The 27,389-nt window shown below is 38.0% G+C and overlaps 1 protein-coding gene across 5 annotated transcripts in view; it reads left to right on the forward strand.

The window, feature by feature from the left end:
• Positions 1-27,389, forward strand: part of dab2ipb (DAB2 interacting protein b) — a 150,769-nt gene that overhangs the window by 66,605 nt on the left and 56,775 nt on the right. For 3 of the 5 annotated variants that reach the window (XM_017459668.3, XM_017459669.3, XM_017459667.3), the window contains exons 2-3: positions 330-439; positions 10,766-10,884. In XM_017459668.3, the coding sequence (XP_017315157.1) occupies positions 330-439; positions 10,766-10,884 (229 nt within the window). Of the gene's footprint in view, positions 1-329; positions 440-10,765; positions 10,885-24,908; positions 26,057-27,389 lie in introns of those variants that run through there. The other 2 variants (XM_017459670.3, XM_017459671.3) reach the window with 2 other exon arrangements.

A 27,389-nucleotide genomic window follows, 5' to 3' on the forward strand; every position in this document is an offset into this window, starting at 1 on the left:
ATGAAGAGATCTAAATCTGCGTATACATTGTTGTGGAACATTAGGAGGGTTGTGTTAGTTCAGTACGTTGTGTTGAAGGCTGTGCTTTAAGTCTCACATTCCACACACAAAAAGAAGACGTGCTCGGATCTGCCTCTCGTACCATTGTATAGTTTGTTTGGGCTTGCTTACGTGACGCAACATGGCCTGAATAGTCCGTATTTGTTGTTTGGATGTTCTCCTCCATTTGAAATCCATCGCTGCTTTTTTGCAGGTCACTATCCTGTAGGTATTTGTAAATGTTTATCACACGCTAACATTCGCTCTGTTTTGATCTTTCCCTGTTTCAGATTCTCCTCCTGAGAGAGCAGGACGGAGGCGGAGCATGCCCGGCTCCGCCCCTGATAAAACCCCGGCCACCATGGAACCCACAGCCGCTGCCACGCCCTTTAGAGTTACAGTAAGTTATCATGCGCGGTATTAGAACTGACAAAGACGTCTCTGTCGTATCCGAAGGCTGGTCATTTACAGAGAAAGCATTTCATACACATAAACTTTATAAAAAATAAAAAGATATATAACTCATCAGTCTGAATCGAAGATTTAAATAAAAACTTTTATACAAAAGAGTATAAATGAATCAACACGCAAAACATTTTCACAAAACATTTGAGTTATTAATTCATTTATTTGTTTTAAAAACTTTTATCTGGGCATGTACTGAAACATGTACTGTACACATGTTAAGTGAAGTTGTGTGTGTGTGTGTGTGTGTGTGTGTGTGAGAGAGAGAGAGAGAGACAACGTACTGCAACTTTTTTCTAATTTCCCATTTACCCTTCAAAGATTTTTTTTTTTTATTTGCAGAAAACTAATCTCCTCTTTCAAGTTTTACTTGTAAGTTGTGGTTTTGCTGTTTTAATTCAAACGCGTCTCCGCCCTTGTAAACGTGAACATTTCCTCAGTTGTCCAGACCGACTAATAAACAGCTTGTTTCTAGTTTATAGATACAGCCGCGTAACTGATAACACGTGAGTCCTACTTTAAATGTTTAACATCCTGGTATTTAAACAGTTTAACAGACGTGTCCCCCCCCCCCCCCCCCCCCCGAAATGTATAAACATGCTGAGATTAAAGTGAACAGATGTCTGAAGTTGGACTGGATGAGTAAAACTTAATCAGAAGTCTAGGCGCTGTGGTTCTTGGATATTTCGCAATTAACTCTTGAATTCTCAAATCTGATTGGTCGGAGGGTGCTGATTCATTTTCGATAACAGTACAGCTCTGATGAAAGTTAACGCTTTCATTGGCGTTTCTATAGGAAACAACTCATTCACAGAGCTAATGGTGCGTTCAAGCCATGACGGAAAGATCGTATTTACGAGTCAAACGCACACGAACGCCACCACCGAGTCGTAATTACGTAATTCAAGAAGTTTTCGAGTTGGGGGGCGGGTCAGTATAAAACATGGCGGAAACAATGGATGCAACATCTGTAGTTGACGGTAAATTTGTTGAAATTGAATGTTTCCTCGTCTCAGAATCTGTTTTCAGTTATTATGTGTTTGGTTTATGTAGCAAGTTATTATCAGGCTTTTTTACTTATAATAAAACAAGCTGATTGCCTGCACAAAATACGACAGCATCGTCCTATTATGATATAACATGTAACAATAAAGTTTTCCGTGGCTTCAAAAATTGGTTTAAAACATTTTAAAATTAAAAAAAAAAAAAAAAATCAAAACACACCTGATGCTCATTTTTTGTTCTTCGTTTTCTAGTAGAGTTTTTTTTGTGTAGTTAATTAAGAGAAGGTACACCGCCATCTCGCTCTGACCAAAGTGACCTAAACGCACCTGATGTTGTAATTACGACTTCCCAACTCGTTAATGCAAACTTCCCAGGAGGAAGTAAGACTAATAATAACTGCTGGGGGGAAAAACCGAACAACACGCTGTTATAGAGTGTGAAGAAAAGCATATCATTGTTGATTGTTGAAGTTTACTGTTAGGAGATGTTTATCTAACAGTTATGGGATGGAGTCTCCAGTGTTAGTGCTTTGTAACACTCGGTAAGTCTTCAGAGGTTTAGAGAACATGGATCTGCATCCCTTTTTGAATTATTAGCTTCAAGAGAAAGACAAAAAAAGACAGGCTAGCAAGGAAGTAATGTTTTTTTTTTTTTTTTTTTTTTGGGATGTTCCACTATATTAAATGTAACCGATTAAAAAGTTTGACTTGTTATAACCATCTAAACCATTGGTCACCAACCCTCTTCCTTGAGCTCTACCTTCCTACAGGTTTCATCGCCAACCAAAAGCTAACACGTGTTTATGTGTATGAAAAATTGAATCACGGTGCTGATACTTGTCCTTTGCACTGTGACAACACTATAAGACCTTACCTCTGACTTACTCCTCCACATCTCATACCTCACAATTGTTTTAAAATTCATAATTACACTGGACGATATTTGTTGCACTAAAAGTCTCGGTGTAACAATGAAACAATTGACAAAGACATTGATATGGAATTAGCAGACATGCGTTAAAAAAGTGGTGTCATTTATTAGAATAGCAAATAGTTTAATCATCACATTATTCTGAAAACACACACACACACACCGAAAAATGATCACAACACACTGGGCAGTCGTATCAACTGAGAAAACAGTCATGCTGTTTCTCACACCAGGACCAGCAGGAAAAATGAATCCAGATCTATAAATGTAATTACTTCTATCTCTAGCTATAATAAGCTTCCTCTATATTTGATTTAGTAGTTGCAGTCGAAAAAAAAAAAAAAAACCCCATCAGAATCATGTTTAGGATCGAGTACTTTTTTTAATTGCTTAAAGATATCGTTCTGACACTAATGCTAAACTGAGACTAAATTAAGATTGATGACGGTAAGTGGATCCGGAGGCTAGGCCAGGAGCACCCTGCATGGATATATATTGCGATGTGCAGGAGGAGCGAGGTTACTTTAACTACTGTACCTTCTCTGGTTTTTTTGGACTGTTCTTTGATTAATCACTGTATTTAAGCTTAGGGATTCAAGAGTTGAGATCAGTGGTCACCAACCCCATTCCTGGAAATTAACCTTCCTGTAGACTTTAGCTCCAACCATAATCGAGCCCACCTGACCATCTAATCACTGCCTTAAGATGTTCCTGATCACCTACTGTAAAACAAGGCGTTTTCTAAATGGCGATTCAGACGAATGTATATCAAGTGAACTAAAACTGACATAGATTGCATGACAAGATGTGCATTTGGGCCCTGAAAGCGATTATTTTCTTATACCAGAACGTCAAGGAGTGTCTCAAAGTTAAGTCACGTTATACCACAGCAATTCACATTAATATCGTTTATGGCAATTATTTCTGGGATAATATTTTGTCCAAAAAAAAAAAAGCTATAGTGACAGGCCTGTTAGAGCTTTACCTCAGACTGAGACTGGAGACTCCTTTCAAAAAAATCTCCTCACAGGAAATTCAACATATCTATGTATTAGAATGAATGCATTAACATTAACCTGCAACCTATAGTCCAAGCTGTTGTTACAGAAATAGATCCATCTGAAAGATAGATAGATAGATAGATAGATTTAGATTTTTATAGTGCTTTTCTAGACACTCAAAGCGCTTTTACAATGTATACGGGGAACTCTCCTTAACCACCACCAGTGTGTAGCATCCTCCTGGATGATGTGACATCAGCCATAGTGCGCCAGAACGCCCAAAACACCAGGTATTGGTAGAGAGGAGAGTGATATAGCCAATTCAGAGATGGGGATTATCAGGGGGTCTTGATGGTTAAGGGCCAATGGGGAAATTTCGCCAGTACACCGAGGTTATCCCCATAGTCTTTACGATAAGTGTCCTGGGATTTTTAATGACCACAGAGAGTCAGGACCTCGGTTTAATGTCTCATCCGAAAGACAGTGCTGTTTTTACAGTGTAGTGTCCCCATCACTCTACTGGAGCATTAGGACCCACACAGACCACAGGGTGAGCGCCCCCTGCTGGCCTCATTAATACCACTTCTAGCAGCAACCTTAGCTTTCCCTAGGAGGTCTTTCATCCAGGTGCTAGCCAGGCTCAATCCTGCTTAGCTTCAGTGGGAAAGGATAGATAGACAGATAAGCAAGATTCCTAAATAGCTTTATAACTCATTTATGAATGCAGTGACAATCACAGACATTAATACACTAAATGAGCATATATCATCATAATAGCATGCCATAATAGATTTAATAAAGCATGTATTAACCAGCCCTTTTAAATTAATGATACAGACTAAATCAGTATCTAAACTAGTAAGGAAATGTTGTTTATGCACCAATGATTGTTTCAAACAAACCTTTTTTTTTAATGTGAAGATGAGATGCAATGATCTTTTTAACCCAGTCACTATAGGTTGCTCTGTAAAGGTCATTTTGTCGCACATGTCTGCGCACAGACATGATCATACATGGAAGTGCAGAAAGGCTAATTAGGTTCCAGCCTTCAAAAGCCTGATGCTTGTGGCCAAAAAAAGTGTGCAAAAGGTATCAAATGCTCTGTGGCCTGTGGGTGGAGTGTCTGAAATTGAGACTAATATCTGATTAGTGTCCTTTTACTCCATCAGGATCAGACAATTACTGTATGATATTTGACTTAGCTATCTTGAAGTGAAATCGAGTGGTCTGATTTAATTATCTTCAGATGATGCATAATGGATTATATTAGGACTTGGATTTTAGCTACACTCAAGTGTCGTACATCATACCACTATCAGAATATTCTGTGACCCCCACTTATAGCTGGACTTATAATAGAAGCCTGCTAATGTGGTGCTATCTTTAATATTAAATTACTTATGCGCTATTTGTTTTAAACTTTAGTAAGAAAAAGTCTACTCGAAATTCCTAACTATATTCATGAACAGAATGCATTCATATTTTTTTAAAAAAATACCAAACAACAAGAACAACAACCTGGGATCACAGATGTGAGTTATGCATAAATCAAGCATTTTGCCTGCTGAACAGATTGAGCCAGGAGATGCAGTCAGAAACTCACAGATGGATAGATTACACTGGACCCTGGGGCTCTAAACAAGCTCCAGGTTCCCACAAGCCACGAGTACAGGAAGGCGTGGGAGTCTACGAACGCGTAAACTGCGATCCGGAGACCTCTAGAACTTCTCGTGCTGCTACAGAATGGGACAAAAATGACAAACTTTCAAGCAGACAAAGAAAACAAAACAAAGTTATCCATGGCCTGCCCCCCCCCCCCCCCCCCCCACTGGATTGTTATTGTTTGGGAAAAGATATGCAGTACCGTTAAACTGGTAAATAAACATAATCAAGAAATTTTGTAACGTGAAAATGCTTCTAGAAAAAGAATTCACTGCAATGTTTACGAGAAGTAAAAATGAAACTTTTCCAAGACTGCCAAATTGGCCATGCTGTCATTCACAACAACACCAGCCAATCATGTGCATCTGTTTGCTCGTGTATGCAGAAGATGGTAAATAGTCATATGATAGGCAATGGAATAAGGTGGGAATTGAAAAATAACCAAATTGGTAAAAAGCCGGGTTTAAAATCCCACTCCATGCCCCCAAATTGCATCCAGTCTCTTATAGTGTTGTGCCGTTTTTATAAGAAACGCCTCAGACAGGGTCATTTCTAGCTATAAACTGTATTAACAGTCACGTAATGCAGGATTTGTATAGTGAGGTGGTGCAGGGGGTTCGGAAAAGTTTAGACCATAGCTGAAGGTTCTTTCCGAACGGCACTTTTAAACATGCCCATTGTGGTATTGTCAAGATACACATTAAGATCCGATATAATCACGATGTCATGTATTCATTTGTAAATGAAATGCTGTGTGTCGCATTTCAAACAAACTGAAGATACCAAAACACTGGGAAAGTATTTGCGTAACCATGACGAAGAGCGGGATTTCCGTTTAGTAACTAAAGCTCATTGCCTAGCATCCCATCTGATCATCTGATCATTTGTTCTTACTGAATAGAAAAGAGAACATGACACTCAGCCCTATAACAAGTTTGTTGGTGCTACATGATGCGTTGAAAGTTCAGTACTGATTGAATAGTACAATATGGGCAAATATTTCCAATACTTTCACGTATTTGTTTAAATAGGCTACACCATTTTGATATCCAGTTATGCCTATAGACAACTCAAATTGTGCAGTGAGGAGTTTGTATGTGTTCCTTGTAAAGTTTAAACAGCAAGGATCGCCATCGCTAACTAGCTGTTTTTTCAGAAGTACAACACAATTTCTGCAGCCTTTCTGTAGCATTCGTTTTAAATGATAGCTTGATAACATGTTGGTGTCCAAATGAAATTCAGAATTTTTTCCCCGCCATAATCTAAAAAGAATGATGAATCCATGCCTGTTATTTATAATACAGCAATACTGACGTATGGCAAGGTCTGAGGAAGATATTTATGTTGAGGATTGGAATATAGTAACCACAGCAGTGCATACATCTCTCTTAGCTTCCGAGTTTGTCCTCCATCTCCTAATTTGCATCTCTGCACTGTGCCTTCACAATGTAATTAGTGCACTGAAACCCTGAGTGATTAGTCTGTGATTAGGGGTGTGTGAGAGGAGGGAATTGTGTACGTGTGCATGTGTGTGTGTACGTACGTGCGTATGTGTTCATTTGGCTAGAGAAATCAAATATGCAGATGCTGTAATTGTGAATAGAGCAGCCTAATAAATGGCTGTTTACAATTACATTCATATCAGAACTTGTAGGGGTGGGCATGCTTTAGCGCTTTGTGCGGAGCAAATGTCTACACAACGGTAGGAGTACATGAGCATGTGGAGACTGTGAGGACGTCCCAAACAACTAAACAAGCAAACATTTACTTTTAATTACTGAGGCTGAGGTAAGGGGTAACAGTTTACTTAATGGTGGCATTCATTAAGCTACACGATGGGTACTTTATATAAACCTGCAAGGCATTTTAAAGGTTTATTTTAAAAGGCATTCATAAAGTTACATTACATCATGACATCTATATAACCCCTGTATGACAACTGACAAATACCTAGAAACAATTGTTTATTTAAAAGATTCATAAGGCTACATTACATCTACACTACATGACATACTGACTTCTGACAACTGACATAAACCTACAGGCATTATAAATGTGTATTTAAGAGTATTCATAAAGCTACATTACAGCTACATAACCCATTCCTTTCAACTGACATAAACCTACAGGCATTTTAAATGTGTATTTAAGAGTATTCATAAAGCTACATTACAGCTACATAACCCATTCCTTTCAAATTACATAAACCTAACAGGCATTTTGAAAGATTTATTTAAAGGTATTCATAAAGCTAGATTACATCTACATAAAATCTACATAACTCCTTCATAACAACTGACATAAATCTATAGGTATTTCCAAAGGCTTATTGTAACAGGCATTAACTGTCATAAGATCTGTTTGTTACGTTTATGTCAAGCTGACACCTATTGGGATAAGCTCTTCTAAATTTTAAGGAAGGTTTATGACAGTTAGGAAAGTTATAAAGGGCTTATGTCGAGGTGCTATGTACAGTATTGCTATAAACAATACTTGTCTTAGGTGTTACTACAGCCTTTATGACAACTGACATATTAGAATAAGCCTTTCTAAATGTCTATCTAGGTTTATGACAGTTGCAATGAAGGACTCATGTAGGCGTTATGTATTGCTGTGGACATCAGCGTGTTAAGTGAAGTGTTACCAAAGCCATAGTGCTATGTGTTGCTATGGACAACAGCCTTAAGTGTTATCAAAGACTTTATGAAAGTTGATGTCTGTCGGAAACAGCCTTTATAAATGCTTATGTAGGTTTATGACACCTGACTTAAAGGGCATATATAGTTGCATCAGCACAAACACTAGATTTACGTTAATTGTTACCAAAGTCTTTATGACAGTAAACACCTGTTAGAATAAATCTTTACAAATGCTTATGTAGGTTTATGACAGTTGTCATGAAGGACCTATGTAGATTCTATGTATCACTATGACCACCACCTGTAAGTAAAGAGTTTTCACAGTCTTTATGACAGTTGACACCTGTTAGAATAAATCTTTACAAATGCTTATATCAAGTTATGACAGTTGTTATAATGTGCTTAAAGTATACAGTTGCTATTGATCACCATGGACACTGGTTTTACTGGTTTTATATCTGTTAGAATAAGCCTTTATAAACATTTAAGTAGGTTTATGACAGATGCCATAAGGAGCTTATGTATGTGCTATGCATTGCTATGGAAAATAGACTTAAGTACAGTGTTACAAAAGTCCTAATGACAATTGATGCCTGTTAGAATAAGGCTTTATAAATGCTTATGTAGGTTTATAACAGTTGTCATAAGGAGCTTATATAGGTGCTATGTATCGCTATGCAAAATAGACTTAAGTGTTACCAAAGTCCTGATGTCATAAAGGGCTTATATAGGTAACACTACCATTACACCCACCACTCAGGTTAAATGATGTAGGCATAGTGTTATTTAGTAAAGCCAACATCTCTGAGTGTGTGCGTGTGTGTGTGTGTGTGTGTGTGTGTGTGTGTGTGTGTGTGTGTGTGTGAGTACACACTGTATGTCTCTATAAGCTGTCACTCTCTTTTGCTCTCCTCTTTTACTTCATTGTGCTGCACTTCTGCCCCATCAGTCTCAAAGTAAGACGCATACTTTTCACTTCATCTGCCCTTGCCTCCTTGTCTTTCTATCGCTCTTTCACTCTCTCTTCTCTCATTCTTTTTCAAATTTCTCGGTCACAGCCCAGTGTCTCCATGGTAACTAGAAGAGTTGAGCGGCTGAACACACACACACACACACACACACACACACACACACACACACACACACACACACTGAATATAAATAAAAAGAAATGAAAGATGACATGGAATTAGAAGTGGTAATTATATCGAATGACCTTAAATCATGTTAGAAAGGTTCTTTATGTTCTGTATAAAATCTCCACCTCCTTGTTCTCTCTTCTGGTGTGCAGTTGGAGACCATAAACTCTCTACTTCTCTCTTTACCAAAACAGCACAAGACAAACGTATGGAGATTCATGTAAACTCCTTAAACATGGTGTTATTTTCTATTTCTCTTGCCATTTGCTCATTTTCTAGTGGTCTTCTTCACTGATCTTCTACTCTATGCAGATGACTGTGGAGCAGTGTATTTGCCAATGCAGGACATTGTTTATTCCCTGTGCAGATATTTTTACCTATATTTAATTCAAGCAAACAATTCCAAGCTAAACTCCTGGTTAGTATTTCATTGAAGCATCACAGTCCCACAGAATGCTGACTTTTCCAGGACATTTGACAGGACGGTCATAACTCATGCCCCCTAAGAATCACTTACAATCACTCACTTCTGATCTTTAACAATAACATCCATAGTAGAATCCATACTGACCCCTTACTGACATTAACACTGATGACCAGTCCAGTCTAAAGTGTTGACTGAATTAGTTAATGAATGAATACTGACTGTAGTCCATCTGTCACTAGGCCAGTACAGGAGCATTGCTGGCACAGCCAACCTGACCAGTATAACATGATAAGCAAGTGAATGAATGAATGAATGAATGGATGGAGGAATGAATGAATAAATGAACGAATGCACGAATGAATGAATAAGTACTTACTTTAGTCCATCTACCACCAGGCCACTACAGGAGCATTGCTAACAGTGACATCCTGACCAGTATAACATGATAAGCAAGTGAATGGATGGATGAATGAATGAATGATTACCGACTGTAGTCCATCTACCACCAGGAAACCACAGAACCATTGCTGACCCAAACACCCTGACCAGTGTAAACTAATTATGGATGGATGGATGGATTGGTGGATGGGTAGATGAATGAATAAATAAATGAAGTAACTGTTACAGACTGTATTCTGTCTGTCACCTGGACACGACAGGAGCATTGCTCACATGAACACCCTGACCAGTGTGAAGTGATGAATGAGTGAATACTTGGTTAAATGAATGAACGAACTGTCATAGTCACCAGGCCACCATTTGAGCATTGCTTACACCAACACTTTGACTCATTTAAAGTGATAAAGGAATGAATGAATGAATGAAAGACCAGCTACTGACTGCAACTGTCACTAGGCCACCATAGGAGCATTGCTAACACCAACACCCTGACCCATATAAAGTGATGGATGAATGAATGAATGAATGAATGAATGAATGAATGAATGACCAGTTACTGACTGCTGTTTTCACCAGGCCACCATATAAGCATTTCTGACACCAACTCCCTGACTCATATAAAATTATGAATGAATGAACAACCAGTTAACGACTGTCACCGTCACCAGACCATTATAGGAGCATTGTTGGTGCTAAAACCCTGACCAGTATAAATTGATGGAATGAATGAATGAATTAGTGTAGCTGTCACCAGGCCACCAGAGGAGCACTGCTGATCCTGACTTTACACTCTCCCAGGACTTCTAATATTTCTAGGACATGTGATCCATTTTCTTCCAGGTTTCTTCCACAACCAGAAAATGTCTTCTCTTCAGAAAACTTCTCTGTCCAGGTCACTCCCAAGTGCAAAAATAAATAAATAAATAAATAAATCAGTGGCCAACATGTTGAAAAATTGTAGATGAAACCAGTACTGATCGTACACTGTAAGACACTGAACAATCATAACATGGTACAGGGTGTGTGAGAATTAATCATTTTCTTTATGTCACTTATTAGGGTTTCCTGAGTCGCAGGTTAAAGGGGTCAATAAAGAGGACTAAGAGTCAACCCAAGCTGGACAGGAACAGCAGTTTCAAACACATCCTGCCTGGCTTCAGACCTGCAGACAATGACAGGTAAGAAGGTTACAAGTCCAATCTGCCTGTTCTAGTGTGAATATAATGTTTAAAATCCAGGATTAAGCTACTTAGGGCTTACAGCTTGCTCACGTTCTGACGTTTCCTCGTCACGTTTGTGAAGCGATTCACCCAGTTCACTTCAGAGTCATTCAGAAAGAAGAAATCCTTTGCAAATTGCCCATCATTACAAGTGAACTCTTAAAGTTCGGGTTTTGAGTTTTTCCATTCCACTCACTAACACTTAAGCCAGCACTATTATGAGATACTCTCTTTTGAGCCTTTTAAAAATACTTTTCGCCTTAACACTTAAATGCTCAAAGAGTGATTATCCCGAATAGCCTTAGTACACTCTTATATGCAGACTCCTACACCTACACTCCATTTTTGGTAATTAAACTGATTTGCAAAATTCCAGTGTCAGATAAGGTGGCGCTCAGTAGTTGCTGAGTTACCGTCCATCTTTTCTATTCTCAGCAACACATTTCCGATGATGCACTTATTCCTACATTATTATGGCCGTGCTTATAATTCTAATAACTCTCTTCTATGCACACTTTAAAAAAAAAAAAAAAAAAGTCTGGTACTTTGTTGTAGACATTCAATCCCTTTTAGAATGCTTGAAAAGTGCACAATACTGAAGTGATTCTTCAACTCATATGAAATCTGCTTTATTGCAAACAGGTAATTGATCAGAACAGAAGTGCAGTACACCACATCTACAGAAATAAAACATTACACGGCATGCTGTTATAGGGAAATAATCAGTGGTGCTTGAAGGTTTGTGAACCTTTTAGAATTTTCTAGATATCTGACCTAAAACATCATATTTTCGCACAAGTCCTAAACCTATACAAAGAGAATCCATTTAAACAAATGAGACAAAAATATGATCTTTATATGAGTCATTTATTTCTTGATGAAAATGATCCAATATGACAAATCTGTGAATGGTAAAAGTATGTGAATTTTTGTTCTGTAACTGTATCTGGTGTGACCCCCTTGTGCAGCAGTAACTGCGACTAAATGTTTGGGGTAACTGTTGATCAGTCCTGCACATCGGCTCGGAGGAAATTTAGCTTGTTCCTCAGTACAGAACAGTTTCTACTCTGGGATGTTGGTGGGTTTCCTCACATGAACTGCTTGCTTCAGGTTCTTCCACGACATTTCTATTGGAGTAAGGTCAGGACTTTGACTTGGCCATTCCAAAACATTAATTTTATTCTTCTTTAACCATTCTTTGGTAGAACGACTTGCGTGTTTAGGGTCGTTGTCTTGCTGCATGCCCCACTTTCTCTTGAGATTCAGTTCATGGACAGATGTCCTGATATTTTCCTTTAGAATTTGCTGGTATCATTCAGAATTCATTGTTCCATCAATTATAGTAAATCATCCTAGCCCAGGTGCAGCAAAACAGGCCCAAACCATGATACTACCACCAGCATGTTTCAAAGATGAGATAAGGTTCTTATATTAGAATGCAGTGCTTTCCTTTCTCCAAACAAAATGCTTCCCATTTAACCAAAAATTCTATTTTGGTCTCATCTATCCACAAAACATTTTTCCATTTGCCTTCTCGCTTGTCCATGTGATCTTAAGCCAACTACAGAAGGGAAGCTATGTTCTTTTTGGAAAGCAGTGGATTTCTCCTTGCAACCCTGCCATGCACACCATAGTTGTACAGTGTTCTCCTGATGGTGGACTCATAAACATTAGCATTAGCCAATGTGAGAGAGGCTTTTAGTTGCTTAGAAGTTCCTTTGTGACCTCACAGACTATTACACGTCTTGCTCTTGGAGTGATCATTGTTAGTCGATCACTCTTGGGGAGGGGAACAACGGCCTTGAATTTCCTCCATTTGTACACAATCTGCCTGTCTGTGGATTGGTGGAGTCCAAACTCTTTAGAGATGGTTTTGTAACCTTTTCCAGCCTGATGAGCATCAACAACTCTTTTTTCTGAGGCCCTCCATGATACACTTCCACAAACGTGTTGTGAAGATCAGAGTTTGATAGATCCCTGTTCTTGAAATAAAACAGGATTGTAATCCCATTGAGTGAAAACACCTGACTCTAATTTCACCTTCAAATTAACTGCTAATCCTAGAGGTTCACGTTCTTTTGCCTCTCACAGAAATGTAATTTTGGATCATTTTCCTCAATAAGTAAATGACCAAATATAATATTTTTGTCTCATTTGTTTAATTGGATTTTCTTTGTCTACTTTTAGGATTTCTGTGAAAATCTAACAATGTTTAGGTCATCTTTATGCAGATGTAGAAAATTTTTTTAAAGGGTTCACAAACTTTCAAGCACGACTGTATGTTTCCCTCCACGTATTTTCACGCAAATTTTTGTCATATTAAATAAAATCAATTATAGTAACTGAATTTTATTATATAAGACATTATTATAGATAATTAGCAAAGTAGTTCAGTCAAGGTCATAATAAACAGTTTATAAATACAGGCTATAGACAGCGTTAACAGAATGCAACAATTTTTTTAATGCTTTCCCAGCATTTAATCTGCATTCATAACTAATTGTACAGCATTGCACATGCATGTGCATCTGGCGTTTGTGTAGGTGAAACCGGTCGCCGTTCACTGAAGCGAACGTTTCTGTTTATGGCAGCTGTTACTGATGTATAAGGGAGTGCTTAAAGATTTATGTATGCACATGAGTAGAAATGTGGCAAGTGTGTGTGTGTCTGCGTTTCACAGCAAGCTGCTTATCAAGGTCGCTGCCGACATGCTGTGAAAAACCGACAGAGCTTTACACTCCAGTCTGTCATTTCTCCATCTCTATACCCTACCCTCTTTCCTTCATTCTCAGGTTTTAGAAACAATGATTTCTATAGTCATTTCTATCGCAAAAACTCTTCTCTTGAAAACGTTTGATACAAAGTATAGCCTGGGGTAGAAAACATTATATATTTAAGTGAATTCATTAAATTGAACAAAGCACTCTAAACAGGAGAAATCCATAGAAGCCGTAGTGGTTATTTTATTGTACGTGATTATTCGCCCGGGTCTCAGTAACCAACTCTGTGGTTCACAGAATGCCTAAATGTATCTCTAATTAAATTATAGTGTGTGCAATAAAGTTAACTTGTGTGCAATAATTAGCTATCTTGCTACTGAATGGGCTACAATTGTGCAAATAGGCATTCTGTTTACTGACTCTTTCCTGTGATGAAATGTCTATGGACCTTGGCACAAATGTTTTACTTTACATAAGGAATAAAACCTGACATGGTGTGACGTAATAGGGGAAAAAATCGAAATCGGCCAAGAGAACGCCAACTACTGTTACCACCCTGAAGTTGATAATTTACCGATTAGTGTGAATTCCTCTTAAACCACAGCTATTTGCCAAGACTAACAACTTCTTACATTTATTCATTAAGCAGACGCTTTTATCCAAAGCGACTTACAAATGAGGAAATACAAGCAAAGGAAATACAAACTTCTTATTTATTAACGGATGACACTTCATATTTTTTATCACTTACATTATTACAGCTACTGTATAAACGGTCATTCCCTCACCGACTTTCCCCCACCCTGTCTTGAAGTTAATAATAATAAGAAAAAAAAAAAACGAACAAATAACTCGTGACTGACTGAGAAACCAGAAAGTGCAAAGTGACTGTTACAAAGCGCTGACACTGGAGACTCCTTCCATCCATCCATCCATCCATCCATTTTCTATATCACTTATCCTACTGAGTCGCGGGAACCTGGAGCCTATCCCAGGGAGCATGGGGCACAAGGCGGGGTGCCAATTCATCGCAGGGCACAATCACATACACACTCACACACCCATTCATACACTACGGACGCTTTGGACATGCCAATCAGCCTACCATCATGTCTTTGGACTGGGGGAGGAAACCGGAGTACCCGGAGGAAACCCTCGTGACACGGAGAGAACATGCAAACTCCACACACACAGGGCAGTGGCAGGCATCGAACCCCCGACCCTGGAGGTGTGAAGCGAACATGCTAAGCCACCGTGCGCCCTGAGACTCCTTCCATAACATCCGTAAATCTCCTTACAGAAAGCTTCATCATATCGACTTTTTTTTTTGTTAAGTAAACAACATTCTTTTATTGTAATCATATTATAATTGATTATTAAATGTAGAAGGTGCAAGTCCACGTGAATAAATTGTTCCTATAGAAACGATCATGAACTATAAACCTGTGCTTTGAATTACTGCCAGAGCTTCAGTTATTGAAAATGAATCAACACCTCCTGACCAATCAGAATCGTGGTCGAGTGACAACATATCCACATGTCAACAATAATGTTAAGCTTCTTCCACATTTTTTTTTTTTCAAAATACAACAGTGTGCTAAACATATACATACACACTGCAACTGCTGCATGAACACCCAGTAGACACCGGTATTTGGAAATATATAGTACATGCTCAGACTCTTGCCAGGAGCAGAAGAAATGAAGAAAAGGTAAAGTGGTAGAGAGTGTGAAAGAGAGTGAAAAAAGCAACAAAAAAAGGGCAAAATCAGCTACGGAAAGTGTAAAAACTGGATATTCTTCCACTTCTTGCCTTCACTCACGACTGCAGAAACGTCCTGAAATATTCTCTCAAGCCCAAAGATCATCAAGCTACTTTTTTCTGCCCCAGCATTCGTGCTGAATTAGCTCATTAAAATCATTTTCACGCCTCCAACATGCGCACATTAGCTGCTTCTACTTCAAGCTTTCGAACAACTTTCTAACCCTGTATTGCGTCATACTCCAAACTTGCACTGCAGTGTTCCTCGCCTGATAGGACCAAGCATCAATATTCCTGTCACTATATTTAGCTCTAACCTACACTCGGATAGTCTTTGCCAAAAGTAGCCTTTTGCTAATTATACCCTCATGCGTCACCTTGGGAAAAAAAATCTCAACATTTCTCTCTCTTGTCTCTAGTCATTAGCTGCTAGCATGTCCATGTCTTAGCATTTGTTGTTAAAATCTAAATCTCAGAAACCTAAATCTCAAAACAATGTTTCTGACAGTCCCACACATCAGTATTTCCCTAAATATGACATTAAAATATGATGCAAGCCCCAAAATCCCAAATCCTAAAAGTGTTTATTTAATTGGATTAAGTGTGTGGGTTTGACACATCCTGTTATGCTAATACTCATAATATTAGCATATTTAGTATTAGTATACATCAAAGCCTTGTGTGTGTGTGTGTGTGTGTTTGAAATATGTTTTTAAAATACAACCTACTATCTGCTGTTTAACGGTGGAAGTTCTCTGCTAGAGCCTAGCACTTCTTTGCTAGCAGAAAGGCAGCAGCTTCGGTTTGTAAACAAATCAGTCAGGAAATGGACATGCAGCAGTGTGCTGACTGATTTGTTTCTGTCCAGTTTGTGGTGTGGTATTGACCCTTAATCTCTTTCACTAGCTAGCGAGATAGCAAATAAAGCAGTTTTCATCTTGTATCTCTGCTTAACACTTACACCAAGAGAGAATAAAAATACAACAGCAGGTTAGCATTCAGGAACACTTTAGAAAGCATTGGCGTTAGTTATCACCCACCAAAAGACTAATGTCTCTTCAGGATGCACTGTAAATACTGTATTTTGTTTGATACCACGGCGCTTTTGAATTCCCCGCTCTGAATTTAGTCCGAGTGTGCTGATTGAACTTGCAGTTGCTAATTTCTTAGCGTGAAGACATTATCATTTCTATGTTCCCAGGGTCCTACTGTATGTTCCCCAGTTCAATATTCTGTTAACACACATTAGTAAGTAAAACTTATCCAAAGGTTTTATGTAGGCAGGGCTCTATTAACTTTAAACACCAAAGACACATTTAAATGAATAACATCATACAGTAGTTTAAACATACATTCGTTTAAAATCCATCCTTCATCCACACTTGAAATTTATGAAAGTTATGGACTTGGAAAATGAACAAAGTTGCACATACTGAACTCTCATTCGTGCTGCTCTGAAAATAGCTGTTAGTCTACATTCATACATCCGTCCATACGGTTCAAAACACATATAGACGGTCATAAAAGGAACAAAATGTTAAGGATGAACATGTCCCAGTTCTCATTTTATGCTGACGTATAACTCCAGCTTTAAATCACCTACTCTGTATCGTTTCAAGGATGCACCGGCTAACAGCTCTCCAGTATGATGGTAATTGTCTGAGGCTCTGATTGTACTGTGTTTTGAATCATGTTAGTCGGGCCTCCAATTCCCTCCACTTCCTACGTAACGAAAGAGGCGGGAAAATAAATCAATCCAATTTATTTTTACCCCAAGTCACATATCAAGGATGATGAGGCATACGTGAGCCCTTCAGACTGGGACATTTTCACACGTCTCACACACGAGTACGTGTGTGTGTGTGTGTGTGTGTGTGTGTGTGTGTTTAAGTCACACTTAAAATAAATGTATATCATGAATATCAAGACAATGTTGTTGAGCATGTCTGTGAGCAGACATACTAGCATAGAAACAAACTGGATTAAATTAGATACATAAGTCATGATGTCATGAGAGTTGAAAAACATAGGACCCTGGGAACACAGATACGCTCCCCATTTCTATAGCAACAACTTCCACAGGCATTTGTACGGTCGATGGTTCACATAAGCAAATAAAAAAAATAAAAAAAACTGTAATTGTTAATATGGCGAGGTTATCCGTGAGCAGATGTTTATTTAGCATTTTTGGAAGTAGTATCAGTCAGAAGTATATTATATTTAAACAATATTTTGATTTGTAGGTCTGATGTGTTCATGTATTTTGGTACAGTAGTTTGATCCAATTGATATCCAGAGCACAAGACTCTCTACTATTCTCTGTCTCTCTCTCTCTCTCTCTCTCTCTCTCAGTCCTATGAATGAAATTGCATTTTGTGTCGCCAGACAGTCTAATACCAATAGCCAAAGACTCGTATAAAGCTCCATTTGCACCAAGCACTCATACGTCAGGGAATTTTAGCATCAGTAATCACAACGCATATGTTTACTGACACACACGACTGCTCGTATTAAAGGTTAGAAAAGATCAGGAACTGGTTCTCACTTTTGTTGAATTGAAAATGACTGTAAAATAAATAAAGGCATTTTTTTTTTTTGCATGATTGCAATAAAGCATTGATATTTTCACCAGGTTTTTTTCTCTCAGGGCTTGAGCATAACCCCGAACCTCGGTGTGTTTCTCCTGTTTAAACTCATCCTTAATTTGCTGTACGCCCTGGTTTTTCCTCATTACATAAACGCAGCAATTAACATCGATTTCCAATCCTTCCCTATGCTTATACTTTACTTTCTTTCCAGTTATCGCCTTAAGCAGCTACAAGATCTCTCTTTCACTCTCCTATCATCCATAATGTAATGTGAAGAGCAGGCTCCGTCCTGAGTGCAGTGCAAAAGTATTAGCACCCTATTTTGAGGTAGTGGTAGCTCAGTGGTAAAGACATTGGACTTCTGATTGGAAGGTTCAAATCTCAGCACCACTGATCTGCCACCACTGGGCCCTTGAGCAAGGCCCTTAACCCTCAACTGCTCAGTTGTATAAATGAGAGAATTGTATTAAAAAAAATATATAGAAAAATACAGAAACTGCATTATCAGTAAGAAAAAAAATGCTACAGAACAATGTTTGTATGCCGGTAAAAAATGGAATGTATTATGTAAAAGAGCACTTTTTAGATGAAAGGCCATCAGGTTTCACCTGCAATATATCATATTTTCTGTGAAACTTTTTTTTTTTTTTTTTTTAAATATTATACCACAACCGCAAATTAGAATTTGAACTCTTTTTACCATTGCGGCAGTTGTATATGATGTTTTCCTCTCAAAAAAACTTTAGTTGTACTGTCCGTTTTATCTCTGTACCAATGTTATTGTGGAGAAGTGTGAATTGTTTCCCATCAGCCTGCTCACCAGCAGCTAAACACAGTCACTATACCTGTACTCTACACACAGAAACCCAACAGTGTCCTGACTAATCTTACTGTATAACAGACTTGAGGCACTAAAATAATTCATTTGTTCATACTGATTGAAAATGTCTGAAAAGGCAAATAGTGAACTGCTAGAAAGGGTTTTAAAAAATCCCCGCATGACAATTATACAACTCAGTTGGTCTATAACTCAACATTTTTAAAGATGATGATTAAAAACTTATATAACTGCGCAGGAGTATTATGAGTATTAACATATGGACTTGGATTTGGGAAATATTCATTACAGTATTTTTCTTTTAGCAGTTATGATTGTTCTATAAGTAGAATATTTTAACAATATGACTATTTCAGATTTCTATATCATGGTATATTGATACACCATTGCACATCTTTGATGTGCAAAGAAATCAGTACATTTACATGTAATTTTTAAAAAAAGTCTGTTTTGTGGCAAAAGTGATGTAGGAGATCATAAGAAATCTTGTTCTTTGGGACTTTAACCAAAGCTCCTTAAAATATTATAAGCAGCACCTAAGCTGTATTGTTAATACAATATGCATCAACACCACAGTTTAACTATTAAGCATGTGTTTAGACCATTATTGGGAAATGTTGCATATAAGAGCATTCCATCAGGTTTCAGAGAAAGATCTGTTAATAATATAGCATCAGAAATTATGCAAATTCGATTTCACGTCAGTCTTAAACGTATATTGTGTAAATATGCGTGAATACACTATTCCACTATTCCATCGTATGTTCTAGTCAAAAACAAATGCTGTAATGTTTTTGTGACATTCAACAGTTTTAAGAAATTCCAAGGTCACTGACAGATATTTACATTCAGCCCTTTTCTGTCCATATTGTTCATTCTCTCTCTCTCTTTTTTTATCGCGCTCTCTCTCCTTCACAAATGATGTCGTCAAGGAAACTGTGATATTGGAACAAATCTCAGCATGAATGTATTGCTTAATAAACTTATTCTGATAAAAAAAAAAGAGGTTCATTGTCTGAAAAAGAAGGAAGGTCTGAGCAAGAGATGTTTTTAATCAAACTGTCAAGATGGCTCTGTTGAACTTTTAATATATATATATTTTAAAAAGCCTTAAATGCATATGCTATCACAACAACCTTAAAGTAGCAACGTGAATTATTATGCATTATGAATGCTGTTAATAATGTACTACTGAACTACTAATTAACTAATAATGAACTGCTAATGTACTACTAATTAACCACCAATGTACTACTAATGAACTATTAATGAACTACTAATGTACTATATTTGAAGCATGGTTTTTCTGTCAGTGACACAATTAAAATATTTATTATCCAAACACTATTACATAAAAGCTACAATTTTTCATATTTAACCCATGTACTCTATTAGGAGCGAAATGAATTTAGGATCTGAATCAATTCATTACTCTAAAATGAAACTGTATGTTATGGGCCAAGTTTCTCTAATGAGCAAAAAAAGATCATTATGGATCACAAGTCAGTCGGAGATGATCTTCAGATCACTTTGACATGAGGGTAAGGATTTTAAGGTAACTAGTATTTTCAAACATGCAATAAAGTTTTTCTCAATTTCTCTTCACATTCCTTCCATCTCTTATTTGTATTCACACCTTGTAGTAGGCAAACCCTCAAGCATGTGAAGGGATTTTGTGCATCGACTTCCATAAATAAGGTGTAAATATTTTAAAATTCATTTGGTTTAAAATAAAAAAAAGAGAGCTAAATGAAGTATTAAACTACAGTAAACAGGTTCACTAAACAAAACTCTTGCAGAATATGTTTACGCTAAAGAATATCTGTAGTGAATAAATAACAATCAAATATTCATCAGTATAGTTATAGTATGACTATTTTAATTTAGTCATTTTTTAAAAAATGAGATAACTGAAATATTAAATAAAATCCCTTTAACGAAAGCTACTAACTAACTATCAGCCCCTAATTTTATTTTAAACAATTATTACCTTCCTAGGAAGGTTAGCTAAGCCACTAAGTAGCTAATTTTCTATTGCTAAATGGCTAAAAACATCACTACTCTCCCATCTAGGTTATCTAAACCACTAACTAGCTAACTCTCAGTTGCTAGTTTTGCTAAAAAACAACAACAACAACAACAACAACAAAGGTTTATTCAATTAAATTAATCAAAATGCAAAGTCATTGTATTTTAACAACAGCACGGTATATACTGTATATTGTACAGTATAGCAACTTTGGTTGGCAGCCATTTTCTCTGAGGATTGAAAGTCCTCACCCATGATGAAATCTTGATTTCGGTTTGACCATGAATAAGATGTGTGATTTTTTTTTTTTAATGATTTTTTTAAAAAGCGCTATTTTAGGTACTAAACTAAATATAAGGTAAACTAAACATATTCATCAGTATTATAAGTATAACTGTCACTATTTATCACAAATTTTACTCTCCTAACTAGATTATCTAAGCTCCTACTGCTCAGTTGCTAAATTGCTAAAAACCTTATTACTTTCATAGGTAGGTTAGCTAAACTGATCATTCGCTAACTCTTAGTTGCTAAATTGCTGAAAACATTATTACGGCATTCAACTGTCTTTGTGAGTGGTAATTCTTTGGTTGGAATGACGTCATTTTGTTTTATCTCAGTGCATTCAACAAATGAAACAAAAAAACAAACAAACAAACAGATGCTTCCATGCTCGTATTTTCTTAGCAACAAGCTAGCCAGCTAACTGTAATGAGTGATAGATAGTTTTCTCCTCAAACAGTGAACTGTATAGTCAGTTACAGATTTCACAAGCAAATATATCTGTATGCTGATTGATCTAAAGCTAGTACTTGTATATACCGTTTAACTCATTTAAAGGTAAGAACTGCTGTTATGTTTACTTCTGATGCTGTGTGCAGCCATGTCGATTTGACGTCACTCTATAAGCCGAGGAGGCAGTCGCAGTTGAGAAGAGTAACCCAAGTTGAAGTTTTCTTGGGCTTTTCCTGGTTCGAGGTTGGGAATTACAAGTCGCGACTTTGATTTGAACGCACCATATGAAGGTAGCGACTACCAATGGGAGTGAAGACAGTAGAGCGCACATGATCTATGATCCGCCATGCTGCCTGCGAGTCCAAATTGTTTCGTGGACCCAGACAGTCCGGCACTTGCACATTCGCTGCAGACAGATGACCGGAATAGCAAAGAGCACATGCTGTTTCTCCTTCATCTTGTTGGATATGATGCATATATACTGTACACTAGCTGAATTTTATATACAAACTCTCTCCCTCCAGAATGTTTCATTTTAGCGGCAAGAAAACAAGTTTGTTGTCAAAAGTGGAATGTTAGTTGGGCCACCCACTGATAAATGTTACTATGACAACCAGTAGTAGGAACACCTAGTGGCGATTTCATCATACAGCGACCGCTGACTTGCGGCAGTGAAATCGCTGTATATGTAAACACACCTTAATCATCTATGTTAGCAAAGCCACTAACTAACGTATGCTATGTTAGCATGCTATGGTATGTTAGCAAAGCCACTAACTAGATAATTTTCAGCTGCTAATTTTGCTAAAACAAAAAACAAACATTATAACGTTTCTAGCAAGGTTCGCTAAACCACTAACTAGCTAACTCCCCGTTGCCGAATCACTAAAAACATTATTATATTCAGAGCAAAGTTAGCTATGTCATTAACTCGCTAATTCTCAGTTGCTTATGTTGTTTAGAACATTGTTACTCTCCTAGCTATAGGGTAGGTAAAACTGGTAACTGGCCAAGACTCAGGAGATTTTTTGATTAATTCTAGTTTCATCAAATTCAAAGTTTCACATCAAGTTACATACATATATATATATATATATATACACACACACACACAGTACAGTGAATATTGTTCAGAATAGCAACTTTGATTCGCGAACATTTTCTCAGAATTTTTTTTTTTTTGAGGAGTCAAATAGTCACATGATGAAATCCTGGTTTCTGATTGGCCATACTGAGAAGATTGTCCATTAGAGGGTGCTGGAAATACACCTTCCTGAATAGAGAAGATTTCGAATGTTATGCTAGGTTTCTTTTCAAATGCAGTACTTTTGTATTGAATAAGAAATGTAGACACACTTCTTGGAGCGGAAACAGGGGGAAGATGCTAGCTGAAGCCTGGTATATAAAATGCTTGGTGTTGTTTTAGTGAACTGTCTGTTTTGAATGAAAGTTTGCAGTGAGTGTTAATATGTTTTGATTGATTATATGTTCGGTTTGCATTAGCATACTGCCAGCCTCAAACAGCTGCAGGGATTCAATGGAGATGAAAGGCAGGGATTTGGCGCGGCATGAATAGTGATGTGTGTGTGTGTGTGTGTGTGTGTGTGTGTGTGTGTGTGTGTGTGTGTGTGCATGTAAGGGAGACTGGGAGAGAATAAGAGACCGTTTAAATGTAGAAAGATTATAGTAAATGAGGTCAATAGTAGATAATGTGCTTTTTCCTTCCTTCTTCCTGCTCTGTCTCACTTTCACGTCTTCTATCCCTCTCTCCTCACTTTCTCTCTCATTCGCTGTCCTTTTTACCGTTTCCTCTCTATCTCTCGCTCCAATCCCTTTATCTTTTTGTATTTTCAGTTCAGGCCAAAGGATTTAAGAATGTAAGCCACACACACACACACACACACACACACACACATGCACAGGTTTTTTTTGTTTATGTTAATTTTTCTTTTCTTTTTCCCATTTATTTAACCCTTTCTTGGGGTTGTTTCAAAACACTATACTTCTAACAAGACTTCTCAAACTTTTAAACAGCTTAAAGATTTCCTGAATGATGGTTAGCTATCACTAGTCATGACACGTGCCACATCTTCACATTTATTCCTCAGAATCACAATTTGGAATAGCTGGAAGGCTTTTCATGCTATGCCACTCTCTCTGTCTGCCCCTCTCTCTCTCTGTGTCTGTCTCTCTCTCTGTTTGTTTCTCTCAGTCTCTCTCCCTGTCTCTGTCTGTCTCTCTGTCTGTCTGTCTGTCTGTCTCTCTCTCTCTCTCTCTCTCTCTCTCTCTCTCTGTCTCTCTGTGTCTCTCTCAATACATAGGCCAAGGCTTGTTTTATTAAGAACATTTTTTAAAATGATTTTATGAGGCTTCAACTTGTCATGTACTCATAATATACTTTCATAAATCCCATTTGACGTTAAACTGCTCCAGCATTTGATGACTTCCTCACAAAGAGGAAAGGGTTTTTAATCCGCACTTGTGAAAAGTCACGGTGGCAGCAATGCACTTACATACTGCGAGTCAGAAGAACACACACTCAATAGCAAGACAAGAAAGTAAAAGGTATGGGTGTTTACGTGTGTAAAAGATCTGTCTTTCTTCCAAAAACCCCCCACAGACTATACCAGGCCCATATAAAGTACAGTAGCTCCTTACAAATACTCGGTCATCTCTATATAGCCATAGACTGATATTTTTAGATTAGATTCCTTGATTATTATTATTATTATTATTATTATTATTATTATCATCATCATCACTATGGATGGATGGGTGGATGGTTGGATTTTTGATGATTGATTCTCCAGGGGAAATGTGGGGCCTATAGTAACAAAAACCACCGGCCTTACATACATACACACTATTTACACACATACTAACACAATGCAAAGACATGACAAAGTGTAATAACTTTCAGTGCGATGTGGTTCACCTTGAAACCTTTTCACATCATACAGTATGTGGGATGAGGATACTTGTTTAGCCCGAGATGCTTGAGACAGGGCAGTCATCGAGAATCCTGATCACAGCCTCTAATAGTGCTTCCATTTCAGTAGAATTGGTAGAGTTGGAGCTGGGCATCACGCTTTGGCGGGCAGGATGTTCTCCAGTGTTGCCTCAATCTTGAGTCATTCTTGTGATAAATCTGGCTTTGTTACGCAGAATGTTGCGGTGTGTATTGAGGTATGTCCTGGGATTTTGGCCACAAGTATCTGTAAGTGATTGAGTGATCTGCGAGCAATGATGTATGAACGATGTGCGTATTCTGGTCGCTATAGATTGATGGAATAACTTCTGTAGCACACTTTTTGCTCTATAGAAATGAGCTGCATTTGCTGCTATAGTTAGATTTTTTTTTTTTTTTTTTTTAGATTGTTGTTTGGGGTTTGAATTGCCACTGGGCTGCTTGGCAACCTGATCCAGAAAGAATAACCTGATCTGGGCTTTCCTCTACAGCACAGTCTGACGTTCGGGTAGACACAGGAGTGAGATTACATGGGGGATCAATCGAGCTCACTTCCCACACTTTAGTCGTCTGGTACTATACTTTTGATGATAAATCTAAATCATAGCACTGACAATGATGTAATCCAGATGCCAAACCTAACTCGATGAAGTCTGCACCCATACTAAGGCCCGAAGACAAGTACATCACCTTTCTATGATGTAGATGTTCAGAACTCTGTATAATAACTAATTACTGACACCCATGAAAGACGAATCTCCTTTTATATATATATACCGTACCTCAGTGTCGGATCAAAGTCTCCATAACCTAACCTGCCAGAAACCCAGCTCCAGCAAGCGGATGTCTCCCCGTGGCAGCGGATTTGTTCGGAAACCTTGGAAACGCCAATGACTGCGTATCTGACGTAGCTAAGAAAGCAACGGACACCCAAACATGGAGACAGAAACCCAGAACAGGAAGAGAAGGGAGATGGCTTGTGTGTGGGTGTGCAAGCATGTGAAAACTTTGTATTTGCTGTAAACACAGATAACATGAGCACGCAGTGAGAGAGAGAGAGAGAGAGAGAGAGAGAGAGAGAGAGAGAGAGAGAGAGAGATTTAAAAAGGAAAAACAGTTCAGAAGGATAGAGGGAAGGAGAGAGAGACAGGTCCACACAGCCCAGGAGATGGCAGTAGAGAGCGAGACAGAGAGAGAGAAAGAGAGAGGGAGAGGTTGCTCAGTTTCTGTCCCGCCTCCCTCTAAAAGGCAGGAACACTCCAAGCAAGGGACAGAAATCTGAAAGAGAGAGAAGGTGAGAGAGAGAGAGAGAGCGAGAGAGAGAGAGAGAGAGAGCACGCGGCAGCAGCAGAGGGAAGAATGAGGGTATGAGAACAGCCGTGCACTCCTCCACTGTCCTCTCTCTATTCATCCTTTTCTACACTCGTTCTTTCCTTCCTTGTCATTGCTCTCCAGCCTTTGAAAGCTCGGCAGGATTCAGATGATGCCTGGTGAGTGCTTGAGCATTGATGTAATATGGCTTCACACAAGTAGCTACAACACACCGACATAAATGCTTTGAACTGAATCAGTGTTTGTGAGCATGTGTGTGTGTGTGTGCTGACCAAGGGCATCTGACCATCGACAAGTCTCAGATCATCTGACGAGGAAAATTCCCTGGGATATTGTATGAATCATGTGTATGTTTGGGTTCGTGTGTGTGTGTGTGTGTGTGTGTGTGTGTGAGGATGTTGGCTTTCAGTCACACCATAGTCCGGGTCATTTGACTCATTTGGCTCAACTGCAGCTGCTAGTACATGCACATGAATATACCCATGACTTGAATTGAATCACATTTCTTTCTTTGTTTTCCTGAGTTTAAGCATTACAGGCATTACCACGTTTTAAAGCATATTAATATAGTAATAAGTGACATACTAATAGGAAATTGATCCAGTTGTCGTGTGAGGAATCTGGTCTGGACGCACTGATGGGTCCCGAGAGACGTGAAGCGATTGGGGTTTTGATCCATGTTGATCTGTGTTATGGGATTGTGTTTGGTTGAAGTTTATTACCAGGTTGAACTTTAGACTGGGTTTACGTCTACTCCCGGATCGCACATATACCACCGCGTCACTTCGATCTCATGATTTCTCTGCTATAAAATGATTTCCGTATCGGATAAAATCCTGAACGCGTGTCAAGTTTGATGGAAAGAACAATTTATTAACCAGAAAGTCGGATTTCTCAGAGGACTTCCAAGATGTAGGTAAATCAAATCCAACCCTCGACCTCCTGAGTCATTGCCACGCTCTCTGACTTGCTACTTGTCTGCCGAATAATGAATCCACTAAACATTCAATAAACAAGCTAGAAAACGTGGAATCGTTTCGACTGCCTTTGTGCAAAAATATGAACTGTCTGTCTGTGAGGTTATAATGTTTGTAAGTCACTTTGTATAAAATAAGGTATAAAATAATATAAATAATAAGGATCGAGTACCAACGTGCCTAATATATACACTATTTGTATCTGGAATGTTAAAAAAAAACATAAATGCATATATACGATAAATATTACAATTCTAATATTATCACTCCATAAAAATTAATAATAATAATAATAATAATAATAATAATAATAATTCCTCTACATCATGTCATTTCTCCTTTGGAAAATATTATGCATTCAGATCACCAGACAAATCAATGCACGGCTCTCGTGTTATCCAAAGCGCTCTTTTATTTATTTACAAGAGATATAAAGAGGCTTATCTTATTTGGTCAGTAAAGCAGACATCGGGTGTAGCAGCATATCCAAATGACGGTAACTACAGTACATACG

Source organism: Ictalurus punctatus, chromosome 28, assembly GCF_001660625.3.
Source record: "Ictalurus punctatus breed USDA103 chromosome 28, Coco_2.0, whole genome shotgun sequence".
Classification (NCBI taxonomy): Eukaryota; Metazoa; Chordata; class Actinopteri; order Siluriformes; family Ictaluridae; genus Ictalurus; species Ictalurus punctatus.